The sequence below is a fragment of the Salvelinus sp. IW2-2015 genome, linkage group LG4q.1:29, assembly GCF_002910315.2.
Source record: "Salvelinus sp. IW2-2015 linkage group LG4q.1:29, ASM291031v2, whole genome shotgun sequence".
Classification (NCBI taxonomy): Eukaryota; Metazoa; Chordata; class Actinopteri; order Salmoniformes; family Salmonidae; genus Salvelinus; species Salvelinus sp. IW2-2015.
The window spans coordinates 38,630,131-38,651,233 of NC_036842.1; the positions used below are offsets into that span (position 1 = coordinate 38,630,131).

Below are 21,103 nucleotides of genomic sequence, written 5' to 3' on the forward strand. Positions count from 1 at the left end.
GTAGATTCATGCTGACGTACCCTGGTCAATACCACTTTGGCCGACACTCATTGTATTGCAAACGTCATATCGTTCACACACACACACACACTCTTGTGCTTTTCAGTTGTCACAAAACATTGTATGACATTCTCATTTAGACTTAGTATTTGGGAAAACTTTTCTCCCCCGCCCCCCAAGTCCAGTACATTTCTAATAATGGTGAATAAATATTACCACAATTATTTATCATATGGGGAATTTTTTGGGGGGGGTTGAACATCCCAATCAATCTGAAAGAAACTAGAGTACAAAATAAGTAACAAAAGACAAACAATAAATTAGAATACCTCAGGTTGTGGCACACAAGGAATACGTTATATACAAACAAAGCACTTGAGGGAAGGACCAACAACAATCAGTGTGATACTTTTATCAGATGGGTTCGAGGCCAGTGACTCTTCTTTCCTCATCAATACTGGTATTAGTTTTAATCCAAATAAGTGAACCAAACCCCTATTTCATTATTTACATTTTCAACCATGACAGAGGCATCAAGATGTATCAATTGAAAACAAATGATTAATTTGATAAATTAAAGGACATTTTGAAGACTTCATTTTCGATTTTTCAAATATTTTCTACAACTTATTAAAATTCTTAAAATATCCTACCCTAATCCATAAACTACACCCTATGCTACCCAGACTACCCCCTATCCTACCCTAATCCATAAACTACCCCCTATCCTACCCTAACCCATAGAGACTACACCCTAGACTACCCATAGACTACACCCTATCCTACACCTAACCCACAGAGACTACACCCTAGACTACCCTAACCCATAGAGACTACACCCTAGACTACCCTAACCCATAGAGACTACACCCTATCCTACCCAAAACCATAGAGACTACACCCTAGCCTACTCTAACCCATAGAGACTACACCCTAGCCTACCCTAACCCATAGAAACTACACCCTATTCCTATGCTAACCCACAGGGACTTCATCCTATTATACTCTAACCCATACAAACTACACCCTATCCTACCCAAAACCGATAGAGACTACACTTATCCTACCAAAAACCAGAGGACTACACCCTATTCTACCCCAACCCATAGACTACACCATATATCCTACCCCAACCCATAGACTACGCCATATATCCTACCCCAACCCATAGACTACGCCATATATCCTACCCCAACCCATAGACTACGCCATATATCCTACCCCGACGCATAGACTACACCATATATCCCACCCAAAACCATAGACTACACCCTAACCTAACCCATAGACTACACCCTATATTAGACTACACCATATCCTACCCTAGACCATAGAGACAACACCAGTGCAATATCATACACACGTCATGTTTAAAATAATGGAAAATATGCCTCTGAACCTGAACAAAATGTCTTGGAGCTAAACAGTAGGATGTCAACCTGTGTGTCAATGGTAATCATACTGTCCTTTGTTTTGCACAAACATTGGAGTTGTCTAGGCATCTTCAATGACCTCAAGTCATTTCATAGACAAATAATAACATTCGCTTTGATAACTTATTCTTTACTCTTAGAATGTGTATGAAGTTCATGAACTCAGCCACATGGTCAAGCTTTTACAGACAACTTCGAGTTTGGGTTCGCCTCGCTGCCAGATCGCAACATTGAATGCTTTATAGATTATGTTACCCACACCAGTACCTAGTCCTTAACCACCAGTAGTCTTACCACCAGTACCTAGTCCTTAACCACCAGTACCTAGTCCTTAACCACCAGTAGCTAGTCCTTAACCACCAGTAGTCTTACCACCAGTAGCTAGTCCTTAACCACCAGTGAGCCAGCTTGTACCACCAGTTAGCCAGCGCTGTATCACAGTAGCCAGCGTCTGTACCACCAGTAGCCAGGCATATTTACCACCAGTAGCCAGCATTGTACCACCAGTAGCCAGCGCTACCACAGTAGCCAGCGCTGTATCACCAGTACCAGCATTGCTATCACCAGTAGCCAGCATTGTACCACCAGTAGCCAGCATTGTCCTGCACGCTGTACCACCAGTAGCCAGCGCTGTACCACCAAGTAGCCAGCGCTGTCACACCAGTAGCCAGCTTGGTACCACCAGTAGCCCAGCATTGTACCACCAGTAGCCAGCATTGTACCACCAGTAGCCAGCATTGTACCACCAGTAGCCAGCAATTGTACCACCAGTAGCCAGCGCTGTACCACCAGTAAGCCAGCGCTTGTACCACCAGTAGCCAGCATCCTGTAACACCAGTAGCCAGCATCTGTACCACCAGTAGCCAGCATGTACCACCAGTAGCCAGCATTGTACCACCAGTAGCCAGCGCTTTGTACCACCAGTAGCCAGCCATTGCTACCACCAGTAGCCAGCATTTACCACCAGTAGCCAGCATTGTTACCACCAGTAGCCAGCATTGTACCACCAGTAGCCAGCATGTACCACCAGTAGCCAGCGCATTGTACCACCAGTAGCCAGCATTGTACACCAGTAGCCACGACTGTATCACCAGTAGCCAGCGTCTGTACCACCAGTAGCCAGCATTGTACCACCAGTAGCCAGCATTCTACCACCAGTAGCCAGCATTGTACCACCAGTAGCCAGCCATTGTACCACCAGTACCAGCATCTGTACCACGTAGCCAGCATTGTACCACAGTAGCCAGCGTGTACCACCAGTAGCCGCATGTACCACCAGTAGCAGCGCATGTACCACCAGTAGCCAGCATTGTACCACCAGTAGCCAGCATTGTACCACATAGCCAGCATTGTACACCAGTAGCCACATTGTACCACCAGTAGCCAGCATTGTACCACCAGTAGCCAGCCAGCATGTACCACTAGTAGCCAGCATTGTACCACTAGTACCAGCATTGTAAACCAGTAGCCAGCATTGTAACACCAGTACCAGCACTTGTAACCAGTAGCCAGCATTGTACCACATAGCTAAAGGTCTTTACATTTTACTGCACAGAGAATATACTCATATAGCCCAGGCTTATTGAAATCAAGTTTACAAAAACATTACAGCTAGAATGTCGAGTGAAATGCCAGTTCATGCCATTTCAACATCCGTTACTGTTCTATTGAACAATTATCATGAAAATAAAGACAAAGAATGGAACTGGAACGATGTAACAACAGCGACGAAGTAACAATCACATTTCCTATTGGAGTGGAATTCACTAGAGCCAGTCCAAAAAAAAACTAAAAATAATAATAAACAACCTTCTTTTCAGCAGAAAACATATCATTTCATATCCGCTACAGACATTTTTGGCACCAAAGGGCCATAAAAGCCACTTTTCACAAAACGTGGTCACCCACTCATTCTGACCGCCAAACCAGACAAATATATAATATATAAAAAGAAATATGTTAATAATAAAAAATAAAACAAAAATCTACCATTTTGTAATTGTAGGTTCCAGACCTTTAAACACTGAATTGACAACCCCCCCCCCCCCCCACCAAAAAAAAAAAAAAAACTCTCACATGGAAGAGAAAAAGCGTTTTACACGTTGAACTTGCAGAGATGAGGATCAGCTTTTGCGTCTGGCTTAAGTTGGAAGGGTGAGTTAGCACTAAAACTGAAGCGCTGCTTGTCCTTTTGACTGTCGTCCTCCGTGGGAGATGGGCGGATGAAACAGACAGACAGGCAGAGCGGGAGCAGCCTCATTCCAATGGCGGGAGAAAAACTAGTCCATGTTATTGGTTGCGCGAGGAGAGTTCTAGATGGAGCTGGGGCGGAGGAGGGGAGACGGGGTGTCATAGTGGGCTCATTGGGAAGGAGCAAAGGGGACAGAGAGAGCGGTCAAGGACGAGAGGAGGCAACATCATCCCCTAGTCCAATATGGGGGAGGGGAAGGAGGGAAACAGTCACTGAAGGCAGACATGATGGAGACCAGGATGAAAAACATCAACATTGAAGGAACCTTGAGGGAAGACAAACAGGCAAGGTTTAAACAAACTGTCTGAAACCAAAACAGTCTTCGGATAAGTTAAAATGACCGTCTTGTGAAAGATATAGTCGCTAAAATAACAGGCCACATCTCCCATAGCATGGGCACATTACCAGAGAGTACATGACAAACATCTACATTCATTACGTGCCCAAATATGACAATTTTATTTTAAATAAGACAAAACTAAAAAAATGTTTTTCATTGATCCCCTTTCAGCTGAATTCAAAGCAGAGTCAATGTTACAGTCTCTGACTCTTAACTGCTGAAGCAGCCCCTCCATGTGTATTCCTGCTTTTGTGTGTCCACCAAGTTGCAGACCTCTGCACATTCACAAGGCATGGCCTCTCCGCCGTATCCACCCTTGACCTGCATTTGGTTCTGAATGGAGTTCACCTGTGAACGAAATAAACAGTATGTTAAAAGACAAAGCTGATGTACAACTGTTAACCACTATTGAAGCAATACCCAACGATAGTAAAGATCCTAATTAACTCCTGCTAACACATTGTTATTCAATATACACCCACATTAATCTATTAACCTGGCGTAACCTTGTTGATCAATAGCCCAAATCATTAAGACCTAGCCCCCTGCTAACCTTGTTGATTCAATACCCACATTAATCTATTAACCTGCTAACCTTGTTGATTCAATACCCACATTAATCTATTAACCCGCTAACCTTGTTGATTCAATACACACATTAATCTATTAACCCGCTAACCTTGTTGATTCAATACACACATTAATCTATTAACCTGCTAACCCGAACATTTACATTACATTCAGTCATCTAGCAGTCACTCCCATCCAGAGCGACCCACAGGAGCAACCAGGGTCAAGCACACCGCCAAAGGGCACAAGGACAGTTCCCCCACCCAGTCGAATCGGGGACCCGAACCAGTGACCTCTCAGCCACCGGCCCAAGCTCCCAACCTCCAGTTTGTGTGCATGTGTGGCACTATTTACATGTGTATGTGTGTGTCCGTGTGCATACAAGCGCTTGCTTGGCATCAGCCTCAGGCAAAAAGGCATTGGATGTAACAACGTTCCTTTTTAGCGTCAGTTAAACATATTTATTGTTTTGTTTATTTTGACTTAATTTTTTTGTTTTATCTTTGAACATCATTCTATCCCCCGCCCAGCAACTTCACTCCCACATCCCGAACATCAGTTTCCCTCAACACACCAAGTATTCAGACACTTTCCTGAGACTTGAAATTGAGCTCAGGTGAATCCTGTTTCCATTGATCATCCTTGAGATGTTTCTACAACTTGATTGGTGTCCACCTGGGGTAAATTCAATTGATTGGACATGATTTGGAAAGGCACACCACACAGTTGACAGTGCATGTCAGAGCAAAAACCAAGCCATGAGGTCGAGGYAACTGTCRGTAGAGCTCAGACAGGATTGTGTCGAGGAACAGATCTGGGGAAGGGTACCAAAAAATGTCTGCAGCATTGAAGGTCCAAGAACACAGTGGCCTCCATCGTGTAACTTACATTTTTGTAAATAATAGTGGGATTCTCCATTACGTCGTGTTCGTAATGTAGTGAGATCAATTGATGTGCGCCAATGTTACCTTACACAAGCTAGGGCCTTGTTTGTCGAAATTACTTATTCTATTCTGCTCATGTTCCATGGAGAATAGAGAAAAAACGTAAGGAAGGCATCTACAGCGTGCAGGAGATTGTTGCAGAAAGGTCCATCCGAGAGCTTCAACTCTTCATCGATGTCACTTCTCTGTCGAGAGCCAAGATGGATGGAGGTATGAAGGGTTTAATGTAAGGTAAACTAACTGAAACGCAGACTAAACACATCCCCTACGGCATTGTCAAGGAGTATATTTATTAAACGATGGGGTTCACTTGGATTGAGGTGTAATAAGAAATAAAACCTCTAACCAGAATCATCGATTAGATTACACCAACTCTGCTTTCTCTACACTAGAGTTATAATATTAAACTCATTCACAAGATAGAGTTTAAGGATTATTAGCAAAGATACTCTGGCATGTCATCAGCAAAGAACTCACAGCATTGTGACTTTCCGCCTACCAGCAACCCGAGCATACAGAACGACTGCATCCGGCTAGCCATAACTCAGAGGAGAATGCGCTGTCATGCTTTTTGAAGGATTTTTTTGAACCCATGACAGGGCACAATATTCTATATTTATAGTTATAGAATGTATAGTTATGTTATTGGAGATTCAAATAGTTAAAAACAATTGTGGGCTGGTGCTTTCGTCATACATGATTGTTAGATCGGACGTCAAGATACATCCCTCATAAACCAACTGTATGATTAGGTTCTGGAATTGTTAAGCTACAATCCTGACCTGTGGGCCAGCCTCAGAGAGTCACAGAACTCTTGGCCTGTCACATCATCCTACGATTCCTTTTCTCATTTCATGTTATCAATCTAAAGAGAAGCATGTATAAAGTCATTTTGAAATGTTACTCAGTGCAACATTATAAATACTTGACATTAGTGTAAATAGTAATATAATGCGGGAGAATAAGATATATACATATACTATATCCTATCCAACATTAATATTGTGTACTCTGGGTTGAAATTTTACATGTGGAAATGTTCTACTATTTAAGGATATCCTAAGGATATTAGATATAACTTTAATGTAAATACTTCTAACTGGAACAATCATAGATGCATGTTATTACTTATTGTACTCACAGTGAAGCATCCCAATGTGTGGGCTATATATGCAACGACCCGTCACGATACCAGAAATCTCCAAAATGACCAGGTTACCAGACAGTTAGTGCCAAGTATTCCCACAAAGTGTACTTGCTTTCTCCGGTACCATTACCGGAGACCTTGTACCAAATGCACAGCTACTCACGACCGGGAACCGAGCGAATCACGAACGCGTGTTCCCTCCAGCACTCTGTAATTGACCGTGAAAGATCCCTCGGAGCGTCGAAATCCAGCCCCTTCAATGTCTTGACCTCGATGCCGAGATTCAAGAAAGCTTGGAGTATTCTGTGACTTACCTTTGCTAAACCTGGATAACTTGAGTCATTGTCCCTCTGCCGAATGGACAGAACTCTCTCTGACCAACTCTAGCTAGAAATGCGGTAAGTTTCTAGCGAACCAGCAAAGAAACCCAATATCACCATCCAGGTCCTCTACTATGGTCATCCAAGTGGAGTGATTAGTAACGTACTCTTACAGCACTTCCTCTGAAGTTCTCTTGTAGTGATAAAAGTTCCTTTTTATCCAGTAGCACCATGCGAATAGATTATTCAGTTCTCAATCCATACGTGTCCTTGAACAAGTGCTGGACAATCACTCATATACCTCTAACTACGGTCGCCAAACGCTCAGTCTGCAGCGCTGGCCAAAAAGAAGGGAACAAAAAGAAGAGTCATACTGACGTAGTAAGTAAATATCTTAAACATAATGGTTCCTAAAACTCCGAGAGCATGATATAAATTATCCTTTAACCGTGTCGCACTATGGTACAAATGTAAACGAATGATTGACTGGTAACTGAAGAGTGTAACCTGAGTACTGGTGTATAGCCCGGTTCTGCAGTCCTCGAACTTTATCTGCAACCTCCTGACTCGAGCAGGCATGATCACTTGAACGTCTCTAACCCTTTGCTCCAGAATGCCTCTCACACCTTTACAAGTTCTCCTAGCTCTCGTCCATACCTTAACACACAAGATATGATCATGAACACACCCAAACCAATATAGTTAATTGTGTAGTATACCACTAACTTTATATTCAGATATAGAAAATACTGGACTCGAAAATATGACAGTGACGTTGAATTAAATAGAAGAGAATGTAGCCTTAGAACACCATTACTCTGGCCTTCCAGCTTCTGAATCTGCTTCTTACCACCCTTCATGGCGATTGTTCAGCTTTCATCCCAGGCGAGAATGCTCGCAGCCTTGATGGTAAACTGCTCCATGTTCTTTTTCATTGCGCTCTCACGCTGGAGGCACTTGCGTGAACTCTGCTCTTTCTTCAGTTCCTCTGCCATCATGCCATCATCAGTAGAATGGCTTTGCCTTTATCCTCAGCACCTTCTACATCTTCACTGCTACAGCCTCCTCCACTTTCATTCTGAAGCTGGGATGTGTTCGCCCTCTAGGCTTTTCTTCTTCTGGCTCAGTAGGCTGGGGTGTTCTACACATATATAAGACAAATACTTTATAATTTATTAAACTACAGCTCTACGTACCAATCAACGTAGCAGACATTCCAAATGATGAAGAATATCCCTATCAGTAGGGGAAAACCAGCCGCACACTACGGTACCATCCCAACTACAAGCCGATTGTTATTTGTTTAGTTTTGTTGACAAAGTAGAGGGAAATGTGGAGCCGTTGCACACCATAGCTCGTACATGTTTCTGCTGTTATTGGCTTGCCAATATGTTCCAAAGGGAAAAACTGTGTTTGTTGTTTGCCGTTAACTTCTTTGTTAGTTGTAAAATACCGACAAAACAGACAAGTGGCAGTTTCTCCCATTAAGGATTCCAGCTATTAAGGCAGAACGAATCATGTATAATAATACCTGTCATTACCTGTGAGCTGTGCAAGGTTGAACTCTCTCACTAAACATCCAGCAGTTCCCTGCTCAGCCAGTCCTTGCGGCCATCCTCAGCTGAACGGCGCTTCCAACCAGGGGCTCTCAGCTCATCCAGTTTCAGCCTGCATCAGGTTGTTGGTTTCTCCACAAAATCCGGCATATTTCTCCTTCAGGTCGTACATTGCTACGAAGAGCATCATCAGCTGCAGTTTGAGAATCCTGTAGAAAGAATTACTGATTTAAATAGGATAATCTTACTATTATTACTTTATATAACATTTACTACACTTTACAACAGTGTGTGGTTTTTTCTTTGCTTCTTAAATACACAAGCAGGTTTTTCTCTCTTAATTCAATGGGTGGAAACGTGAATACCTTCAGTGGGGAATGGAGACCTTATAGTTGCTTGGCTGTGCCTCGGATGCCTGCCTGTTGTGCATCGGGGTGGCTGAGCTGGATCTCCATCTTCATTGAAGAATACTCTTTCCATCTTACTTCTTTCGCCTGAGAGCAATTTCATTCCTGCTGCGGAGCCTTTCAGGGAGCTTCAGGGTATCCACAACTCTCTGCTGGTTTCCTCTTTTCATCTCCCATTTCCTCATCTTCTCTTACCAGCTGCTCTTCAATGTCAGATTCCACCCTGATTGGAACTCCGAGCTTGAGCTCTTAGATCTTGCCCTCCTCATGCTCAGGGAGGCTATGAGAACACAAGCCACCAATAGTTTGTAAAATCGTAAAATGAAATGTTGTACATTTCCCTATTGTAAATGTTTTTCATTTTCTCACTCAGCCTGCCTCTAGAGTCAGACTGTATCTCAGCTCTCCCTCCTCCAGACTGTTTACGGATCTCTTCACACGCTCCATGGAATGCTCTCCTTCCCAAGCTAAGCTCGTACCCGGAATCAGAATTTCCTCTGTGGTAAAAAGTGTTAGGTGTACAACAGAATATTTAGTAAGATCAAAATAGATCCCTCTTATAACATATGAATATTTTAAATACTTAAGTTTTATAGCCGTTAGTTATTATGCTTCTGACCTGGAGGTCTTGTTCTCCCTCTTCATGGTCTCAGATGATCCAGAGACTCCTCATAAAGAGTTCTTGAGGTTTGAAGAGCTCAGTGCGAGAGATCTGGCCTCTTTCTGCGGAGCTCTCCAGCTCAGTCTGAGACTTCCTCACAAAACATTCTGCTTACCATGCCGACATACCTAGAAAAAAATCACTAGTTTTACTTTAAGTGGCTTGAATACAGTATACGGTAGGTTCAATAAGCATGGACAATATTGTCCAATAACTTACAAGAGAACAGAACTGAATTGTCTTTATGCTCAAACACATCCAAACCCCGAGACAAAGGAGAAGCAATTTGGTGTCAGGAGGTTATTAGATCCTTACTCAAGGCCCAAATGGGTGGCAATGGTATAGGATTCTAGCTGATAATGCGCAGTCACAAAACCTTTTTTGACACCATGGACACTTTGCAGGGATAATAAAAGGTTGATAATGACCTCTATCTCATCGGATCCATATCTAATCATCTATTTTCTGAACAAAAAAAATTGAATTAAATAGGTTTATTTTAAACCTATGCACTGACAAAATAATAAGCTCATGTGGTGAGTGTGGTGCCATTGTTTCATGAGCAGAAATAAAGATCCCAGAAATTTTCCATACTATCAAAAGAAAATGCAATTATTTATTACATCAAAGAATTTTTGCACACCGTTTTTATGGCAACATTGCTGACCGCCGGAATGCTCCAACCAGAGCCTGTTGCAGATGAACCATTTAATCGTTAATTTCAACTCTACCGTAAGCCGCCTCTAACGTCCTTCAAAGTATTTTGGCAGTTGCCACCAGCCTCACAACACAGACCACTTGGACGTAGTCATGTGGGCGAAGCAGGTTTGCTGATGTCAACGTTGTGAACAGATTGTGCCCCATAGGTGGCGGTGCATTAAAATATAGATCCATGGGCAGAACAAAGCTATGGAAATAAACATATACATCAAAGATTGCATCATTTATGCGATGGCAATTTAAGAATGCCCAGAGAGATAGCCGTGATGAGATCCATTGAGGCCCATTGGTCATTGCCTTCATCTGCGCCATACCTCATGTTTGCAGGCATGATCATTTTTATTATATTTTTATTTCACCTTATAACCAGGTAAGCTAGTCGACGGAACAAGTTCTCATTTTACAACTGCCCACCTGGCCAAGACAAGCAAAGCAAGTCGACAAAAACAACAACACAAATGTTACACATAAGGATAAAAGCGTAAACAGTCAATAGACACAATTGAAAAATAAGTGATAAGTCTACTATACAGTGTGTCCCGCAAATGGCCGTGAGGAGGTAAGGCAATAAATAGGCCCCATAGTAGCGCATCCAGTATATTACAATTTAGCCAATTATTATAACTGGCCGTGATAGATGTGCGATGATGAGTTTGCAAGTAGAATACTGGTGTTGCAAAATACGCAGAAAAGTAAATATAACAATATGGGGGATGAGGTAGGGTAGATTGGATGGCTATTTACAGATGAGCCGATCGGTTGGAGCTGCTCGATAGCTGCCCTACTGTTTAAAGTTAGTGAGGGAAATATTAAGTCTCCGCTCAGCGATTAAATTGCAATTTTGTTCTCAGTACATTGGCAGCAGAGAACGGTGGTAAAGGAAAAGGCCGGCCAAAAGGATGGTGTTGGCTTTGGGGATAACCAGTGAAACATTTTCCATCTGACAACCAATAAACTATTTGAAACCCTCTTAGATGCTTCCTTATCTCGAGATATAAATGAACTTGTACTTTAGAAATGATTCTCAGTGAGCGAGTGTCCAGTAGCAGGATCACACTCTTTGCACATATAGGTATTGCTGTCACAATAGCGTGTGCGATAGACGGTTGCTCTGGGTTCTGACATGTACTTATGTAAGTGATTCTCTATGCACGCCCTCCCTTTCTTACACTTGTACACACAAGTTTATAATTTATTATCAACAGTGACTCCAGACTAAACAGCTACTTTTCCTTCCTTCTCTATATGCGATTAAAATCTGTACTAATTCCAGGATAACATACGCCACCACCACTTCCAGGGTCTGAAAAAACTGTCTGATAACATTTTCCATGACTAACCCGAGTGAATCGATTCTCTCTACGGTTTCGTTTATATGTGGCCTGCCTCCTTTTCCATCACAATATCTACACTGTTAACGTCACTCCGGTCCAGTAAGTACAATTAATACCCTACATATTTCTACCGGTAGCATCACCAACACCACAGGACCTCTTCAAGCCATCGTCAAGACTGATCCACTACCAGCGTGGAATAAATTCAAAATCTGCTATGATCTTCTAAAACAACGTTGTCCGATCATTTTCTCAAGGTGCGTAGCATCCGTTCTCGCCCTTGGCCCCTCGTCATTAAAGGAAGGATTTTGATAGACGCCAAACCTTCGTGAGTACCAGCAGTGCTGGTGTGTCTAAGCTGCGCTGTGATCCCTTCACTTGCAAATCTCAAGCCGAGCTGGTAGGTAGCCGGTGAGGCTCTGGCAAGCCTCAAGGCAAGCAAGCGTTCACTAGCCGTCCCAGACCGCGTTTATCATTTCTGGGTATCGCTGCTTCTTAATATGTGGTTACTACAAGGGATGTATACGCTGCGCTTCTCATGGTGGTTTTATACAGAAGCCCTTTCGCATGCCTCCAAGGTGTTTTACTATTCAGGATGTTTCTGGCTTCCGTGTTTAGCTTACGGAGAAGGGACCAGAGGCTCGGTCCTACACTTTGGGCTCTCACACTTTTTTTCACACGGTCTAGAACCTTGAAAAATAACATCTTTGTTCGTCATACTCAGTCATTGTACCCGGATTAGGACTTGTTCCTGCGCCCAGGTACTACGGAGCTTACACTCCCAGGTCGAAGGGAGCCTGTGTTACCCCGCTCCGAGTGTAACCAGGAGCCGTTCACTGGCTCCCATGTTGGACACAGACTGTTCCCACTCTTTTTGTCCGCTCCATGTTTTATTACAGGAAGCCTGTTCCTACAGACCGGACGGCAGAGGCAACTGGGGGGAGGATGACAGTCTTATAACAGGACTTGTACTACTCGTTTCTCAGCTCGCACAAGAACAAAGACTGGTGAACAAAGCACTGTTTGTCCTGCCCACTAAAATTGTGTGGAACGGGTAGGTTGGCCCAGGGAAGCTGTTCTGTGGTGGCTCCGGCGGGGCCTTAGGGCGACGCGTCCTGCGGCCTCCGACCAGAGGAGCTAGAGAGAGGAGGTTCCCTTGTGGTGGAACGGGGGTCACAGGCCCGATGTCTGTGCTCAACTGAGCATGTTGGGAGGTGTCTCGCAACTTATCTTATGCCTTTTTGCGTAGTCCTTCGAAGTAAGATGGAATCCAGATGGCAAACAAATCCTGTATTCTCCCCAAGAACCTTCGCCAAACACGCAGTAGTCGTTGTAACAAGGAAGGTATTAGACTTCCTGGTACTTCACGGCTCACTTGAAAGTTACCTGGGAACCTAAACAATTCCCAAATATCACAATGCAGCAAAGATTGCCACAAATCAAAGTCCGACACATAACAAAAATACTGATGCTTTGGGCCGTGCCAACAGCCCTATCTGGACATGGAGAGAGGTCCGACGGTGAGAAAAGGTAGCCAAGCCGACAATGACACCGTGCAACACTTTATTGCAATTAAGAAGCAAAACCACATGATATATGAGAAGGACCTTGTGCTAGCATTGAAAGCAATATAACGACCAACATTGGTGAGCATTCGTCCTCACAGTGCATCAGGCACCCCACCCTGGCAATACTGGAACTGGGACAAGGTTTATCTTACATGGCTCCCACAGACGGCATGCCGCGCCACATCCCCAAAACCAATCAAATACTCACAATCCTGAGGTTGGCTCCTCTAACCCCTTTCTTTCATTACGCATTTTAACGTTATATGATTGTGAAGGACAAATACCAAAACAGAATCATGGAGCGGTGTGGATAATGGTCTGTTAACGGCTGTGCCTTAATGACAACTATTTTAAACTGTAACTTTCTACTTATTTGGCTCTGTCAAATAGCCGAGTGAGCGTACATATTATCAGTAAGGTGCTGAACAATGTCGTAGTGGAATGTTAACATGCCGGCTTCCTCCACCAAGATGTAATGTGCGTGTAGATTACAATCCCATCCCTAGGGTAACAGGGCAATAGTTACAAAATAACATATCCTATATTGTAGGGAGGCGAGATAATTCCCTATCACACCAGGCCATATCCTTTCAAAACCCTCAGAATGCACGCTGATCAACCTTTATATTGATGAGTGTGCATAGCTACACACGTAAACCCAAGATTAAACAAACTCAATGGGCTCTGTCTAGTTGCACAACTCAGGAGATTCCTTAGAACACGATAATCAGTCACCTTTAATAAAAATTACTTTATTACTATCCAGCATCACCAACATTAGAGTTCTAACAACTTCTACCTAGGCTAACCGATTTTCTCAGAGTCTAAGTTACCAACCCAGGAAATCATTGCATTTTGTCTCATTGGCGAGTTTTGGAAATGTACATTTTTGATGTTTACAGTATATTTTTATGCACCACTCAAGAGTAAATTGGCCAACATCTGATCACTTCCGATCTTTCATTGTGTCCTGCCTCTCTGCCCTGCCGTTTGATCCTTGTTGAACCTGTAGAAAAGATTAATCCAACGCTTAGAGATCCAGCGGGAGGGATATTTTTGCCCCTTTCAACTTGCATGGTAAAGCTGTGATATTGTAACTATGAATCCACCTATGGGTATTCCAGATAATTCGATATATTACCCAGTGTTGCGCAAGAGCATGACCGGGTTTTCGTAACAGTCCATTAAGCTTGCTAGAAGAAACCGCCGGTAGCTTGATTGCCGGCATGAGCAAAGCGACACTAGTTATGTTTTTGAAGAAACCACATGCACTTAGTGCTACTAATGTTTCGCTCGGACCTGACCCCCACCTAGCTTGAGACGTTTTACGTTTAATTTAATTGCCTGACAGTCGGCTTGTGACAGAAAAGAACATTGGTTTATTTATTCTGGGGAGGACGTCAGCAAATTTAACATTTGATGTGAAGGTCTGCTGGCGGTCATATGGACAACTGGTTCAGCTGTTTAGGGGATATTAAGTACACACTTTCTAAGGCTGTTTTATAATTTCTTAGAATATTTATTGTTTTTTCGCTACTTCATCAACTTGTATATGCATTAGGGTAAAGCACATCAAAGCACTTGGGGGAACCGCAGTACATTTTCATAGCTGTGTCCCAAAATTGGCACCCCATTCCCTATACTTATGTGCACTACTTTTGATCCAAGCCCAAAATGTAGCTACTATTTATTCAAATGTTCCTTTGCTTCTATGTCCAGAGAAATGGTTTATTAAGGCACACAGCCAGTAAACAGACGATGCTTCAAATGTCAGTGCATTATTTGTCCTTGTCAAAGTCATGCGCATCCAGAGAAAGAAAGGTTAATAGGCCAACCAGGAAATATGTTGCGTCTAATTGTTTTGTGGGGATAGTGGATTGCAGCATGCCGTTGACTGTAAAACTCTTGATGTTCTATTAATCTCAGGTGGGGATGTATGCCCATAAGTTGATGTTCCCAATGGTTTTGGGTTCATGTAGGCTACAGTTTGTCTCCTAGTGTTGTATAGCCTAGAGATGTTGGCCAATACAGCGATTTTAAGTCATAGATATGGAATATAGCCTTACCTTTTTCCAACTCGGCTACATCTCCGTTGAACCCCAGATCAGGCATTTTGCAATGCAAAAACATGCCAAGTATGTTTTTTGTGTCGGCCTTTGACTAATGTCTCCATTTTTGGTAATGTTAGGTAATCTCAGTGAGCCGCTTTGAAGTACCCAAGGCTATCATATTCTGCAACGCCATTTGGATGTCTGTGGAAACGGAAGGTTTCCTTGTAATTTCGTCTCAGCTGGAATCCCGGCTCTCTCCAGGAACGGGAGACTACACGCAACGAGGTGAATGCGAGTGTGCGAAGTGCAACCCCGTCCACCACCCAATAAATAATCCCGGCCTCCGCATCGTCCCACCAATGACTAAACCACACATCTCTCCATTCGAAGCCCGATACAGGCTCTTTACAATCCCTCATTCTGGAGTGTCTGTGTTCGTTAAGAACCTCTATCTCCAGCGGGAAACAGTCTTCACACACTCCATTTCTATGCCGCCAGCCCCATTTACAATCCGCTATCCCCAACACAGCACTTCCTACGAATGCATCCGACTCTCTCCGCACGATCGCCCTGCAGCCGAATGGTCCCCTTCCTAGTAACCCACCCCTTTGGTACATATCATCGAGAAACACGTTTCACAGAAAGAGCTGTTGTGCCCAGGAAGAAACCGCATGCCAGCTGGTGTTGTCCTTTTTGTTTATTTTTGCTAAATCTTAACGGTTGCACGAACCACCATAGTCAGGTTCCTGTTTCCTTATTAACAACTATGTAACCAAAAAGGGCACTTAGTCCGATAATGTACTGCAGTATCATCATGTTCATTCTGTGTACGCTTGTCCCTGTAGTTATTTCGCTACCATTCAGACCAATAGGGAGCGCTAGCGCTCAAGTAAGCCTGAAAAACAGCTTCCCTGTAGTAAAACACTGAACGCAGTGGTAAGACCAGGTTCACCTGTTAGGTAAAACCAACTGGAGGCGCGAGTGGTGAAGACAGGGCCCCTGTAGTAGGGATACACTGGAAGAGGAAGTAATAAAACATCACTGCAGGCTAGCGTGTAAATGGACAGGCTTCCCTGTAGTGTCTACTACAAGCTACTGGCTCGAGATCTTGCTGACCAGGATATAACAGGCTCCCTGGCGTAATGCTAAAACACTGGAGCCGCGTGTTTTAAACAGGCTTCTGTTAGTAAAAATGGAGCGCCCAGTTCGTATAACTTAAGCGGGCTTTCCGTAGTAAATCACCCATCGGTGAAGCCAGCGCCGTGTTACAAGCCATCAGCTCCTGGTAGGTAAAGAACACTGCCATTCGCGAGTGGTTAACCAGGCTTCTCCCGTTAGTCCAAACAGACCTGCAGTGGCATGCGCACCCCCTTGGCCAGTGTCCATGACTCCATAGCCTCATCTCTTGCCTCCTGTACGTTAAAACACTGCGAGGCGCAGTTAACGAGGCTCTCAAACAGCTCTGCTTGTTAGGTTAAAACACTGGGAGCGCAGCGTAGAGGTTCCCTGTAGAGTGTAAAGCCACGTGCGAGAAGCGCATGGGCCAGTTGCAAAACAGGCTTCCCTGTAGTATTAAATAACACTGTGGCAAGCCGCAGCGCTTAAACAGGCTTTCCCTGTTAGTTAAAATCATACTTGTCGCAGCGCAGTTAATACAGGCTTGCTCTTGCCCCTTGACCCTGCTCAGTGACCCTTCTTCAGACGCTAGACCAGTACTCCAGCCGCTGGTGAGATTTTGCAAGTGAAGGAGCAATCACAGCTGCCAGCTAGGACATTAACAGACGCATCACTGTCTGTACTCACGAAAGGTATTTGGCCGTCTATTCATATAAATCCTTCCTTAATTTGACGATTGGGCTAAGGAGAACGAGACCCGGAAGTGCTTTACGCCGCCATGCTGTGAGAAAAATGTGATCTGAAACTGTTGTTAACAAAAAAGGCATGCGAATAATGCGCATGTTTGTCTGAATTTTATATGTCACCGTACAGTATTGGAATCAATGTCTTGACGATGGCTTTGGAAGATGGTCCTGTGGTGTGTGTGTCGACTATTGGCTACCATTCATGGTATTTTGTCGCTGTGACCGTCGACGGTGTGGTAGACATGTTGAGAAAAATGGCAGACCACATCACCTCGTTTCAGAATAGCGTTTGTCATAGCCAACTGGAATGATGTGGCGGAATTTCAATAGTTACCGATTAGTTACTGATTCTTTACAGCCAGTAGTGATTACGAGAATAGGAGGATTAGGGAACCACATAGCTTTGCCCTTGCGTAATATCATTACTTGTTGAATATTTTTACATTTAGTGTTACAATGTGTACTAAGGGACCTCGGCGGCATAGTTACATGACCTATAATTTATACACACCTTTGATCTACATGACATTGTCAGATCACAACCTACGGGCCACATTCCGCTAATCACACCGGCTATTGTTCACGCCAATGGCCTAATTATTGTGCTTTGATGATGTCCTTGCTAGCTGATCTCCTCTCTCGCGATCTGGACTAATTCTTCAGCACAGTCATTATCCTTACGCTGAAGAGTCAAGGTTTATTTTGTGGTTGTCAGGAGTGGAAAAAAGTGTATGTTTACATTAATACTCAGAGGGCCCCAGCACCGAGAGAGAGCGGCCAGCATCCATTTACTGGAGAGGAAGGATTCACCCACGGGGCTAGGTATTCCATAGGTCTTTCGCTTTCTCAATCTGGGTCGTGGTGCTGGTAACGCTTAGCTGAAGCTGCGATAGATTCTCGTTTAGCCTTAACTAGCTCTAGTCAGTAATTCCATCAGCTTGCGGTCAGAGTGCCAGAGAAATTAACTCTACCCCCCAATCTCTGTTTCTGACGTCAGTAGATAAATCCCCCACCTTCATATGTGGTACATCAGAACTGATCTAAGAATATTATTTTTAATCTTTAGATTAGTATTTCATGCACTTTACAATTCGTAGTATATCAGTTCTGTATTTTGACGTAGCGGGATTGCTTCAATATGGATTTCGTGTTATCTGCATTTATGTTTATTCCATGACGAGCCAGTTTACGTGGGTACATAGGATAATAGCTTATTTCCTCTGTACTGTAGATTCCGCTTACAGCTCACGTGTGATCATGTCTGATAGATTCTGTTACTGTAGATTATCCATCTGTACGCTCCCGTGTACAGCGATAGATTCTGTCTATGGTGAAACTCTATCATTTGAACATTCTCTACCCCCTCCGGTCGTTATTTCGTCTCTTATACATAGCGATAGATTATGTTATCTAGCTAGTTATATTATCCCCTCTAATCAGCCCTTGCTCTCAGTTAGAGCGTCTGTGTAACATCGCGATAGATGGCTAGTATCCATACAGATCTCAGTCAGTGTGGACAGGCTAGCAGATAAAATGTTACTGCTAGTATTCCATTGCAGCTACATGTCGTGATTGTACATCTAATGCCCAAGGATTGGTCATATTCTGATAATTTAACTAGGCCAGATTGTTTGTTGTATTCATGTACCAGCTTCAGTTGTGTTGTACAGAGCGATAAGTGACTATGACACTGTTGCTTGTAGCCATCACCTTAAGATCTAGCATTCCGGTTTTAAACATGAGCCAAGCATAGAAACCCTTTTTGATTTTGTTCTCTAGATCTTACCAATGGATTCTGAACATAGGAATTTGATTATCACAACACTCATTCTACATACGTAATGATAACTTGAAAACTTTTTTGATGACCTTGTCTCATCTATTAAACTAGCTAATTTCCCAATCATGGTAACTGGTGAGACCGCATCGTTAGTCGTCACTATCATAATCCAGCAGCTACGGAGATGCTCGTTGAACACTTCTTCTGCTTTTCTTCCATGCTTTTTCCATCCCCCCCTCTGCTTGCAAGAAAAGGCGGCGGGGTTAGTCAATCGCGTGTGTCCTCCCAGGCTGTCTCGTACAGACGGTACATCATGATCGGGGTCAAGCGCATCCACTTTTTTTCATTTTCTTGTCCACCCTACAGGTCCCACGTGGCGATGGGAAGGTCATTTACTTCGAGTGGCTGAACTCGATACTGTAAGGTAAGCTCTATTGGGAATTGCCGTGCAGAGTACCCCATCTATATGGATGTGATGTGTCCTCCAAAATAGCCACCAACTCTGGCTAAGTAATGACCTACTAACGCATACACTTATTCATTAAGACTCATTCATTTAGGGATTTAAAGACACTACGATGATTTAAAAAATTCCTATTCATTATTGACTACTGTTACTATCTTAATGATTTGACACCCTTATGACTTTAAAGCTCGGTCTTATCCGCACACTTATCTGGAGTTTGTATAAGATTAAACATCTTCTCCTCTCTATCAATACCTCTCCTATCTTATTGGAAAAGATGAGACTCTCACAAGTGTCTGGGGACTCGTCTGAGCTGGCTTACAGCGAGTGCCAACTTCGATCTGTAGTGCGGTTTCGAGTAATACAGAATTCTTGTGTACTACACGCACCGTAATATGATGAGCCCCCTCTTGGAAAGGTAGAACTGTTTGAACACATGCTCCGGTTGTTGTGCTCTAGGACACCAAACAGGCCTCCACGAACTCATCTGCAGTCCCTCGGTTCACCCATAATGTATGGAAGTATCAGCGCCAATCATCACTAACACATTACCCAAATAATGAATCAAACAGCACAAAACAAGTATGTGTTCAGATCCAATGCGTTTCGCAACTTATACATAAAATTTACAACATCCATTTACTTACGAATTTCAGAGACCCCTTCGTTTGGAGCACATTTGGCAGCAATTACAGCCTTAGAGTCTTCTTGGGCCTTAGGTCTCTCGCCTCCCGCAAACTGCGTATGAGTCCACACCTGTATTTGGGAAAGTTTCATCCCTTCTTCTCTGCCACGATCCTTCTCTAGCCGTCATGCGTTTGGATGGGATGAGTGCCGTTTGAGCTGCCACAGTTATTTTTTCAGGTCTACCGAGATGGTATCGATGCAGGTCAGTCCTCTGGGCGGCTCCAGCTAGGGGGCCTCTCCTGCCCTCGTGGGGTACATTTCTCCAGAGAATCTTCGTTTCCTCGGGACAGACAATCTTTGGCCTACGTTTGTTTGGCTGTGTGCCTTAGGGTTGTCTGTCTGTTGGAAGGTGAACCATTGTGCCATCAGTCGAGGTCCCGATTCCTGTGCCTTCAATTGAGCATGGTTTCTTCATTCCTAACGGAAGTCTCTCATGTTATTTGCTTCGTTCATATTTCAAACGATCCTGACGAGCGTGCGCAGTCCTGCCACTGTGAAAACCCATCCCCACGCATGAAGCTGCCACCACCATCTTCACGGTAGGGATGGTGGCCAGTTTCCTCTTCTCCTTCCTCCAGACTGCATACCATTTGGCAGTCATGGCCAGAGAGTTCAATCTGGTGGTTATACATTAGGCCAGAGAATCTGTTTCTCATGGGTCTGGAGAGGTCCTTATGTAGTTGCCATTGGCAAACTCCAAGGGTGCTGTCAATAACTTTTACTGATGACCTGGCTTTCTGTTCTGGATTCCTCATCCTAAATGGCCTGATTTGGTGGAGTCTACTCTCAGAGAGTGGTTCCTTTCAAATGGTAAGATCTCGGTTCCGCATCTCCACAGAGAAAAATCTTCTGGAGTCCTCAGTGATCTCATTTCTGGGTATTTGTTATGGACATATCCTCCCTGACACCAAGGTCCTTCTCGCGTCTGATTGCCAGTGTGGCCGGGCGCAGCTCTAGGAAGATGTATGGGGGTGCCAAACTTCTTTCCATTTAAAGAAGAGGGAGT

At 43.7% G+C, this 21,103-nt stretch overlaps 1 protein-coding gene across 1 annotated transcript in view; it reads right to left on the minus strand.

Annotated features, from left to right (window-relative positions):
- Nucleotides 1-4,234: 4,234 nt before the first annotated feature.
- Nucleotides 4,235-21,103, minus strand: part of cdc42se2 (CDC42 small effector 2) — a 105,266-nt gene continuing 88,397 nt past the window's right edge. The window contains exon 4 of the mRNA XM_023983082.2: nucleotides 4,235-4,372. Coding sequence (XP_023838850.1) covers nucleotides 4,235-4,372 — 138 coding nt within the window. The remainder of the gene's footprint in view (nucleotides 4,373-21,103) is intronic.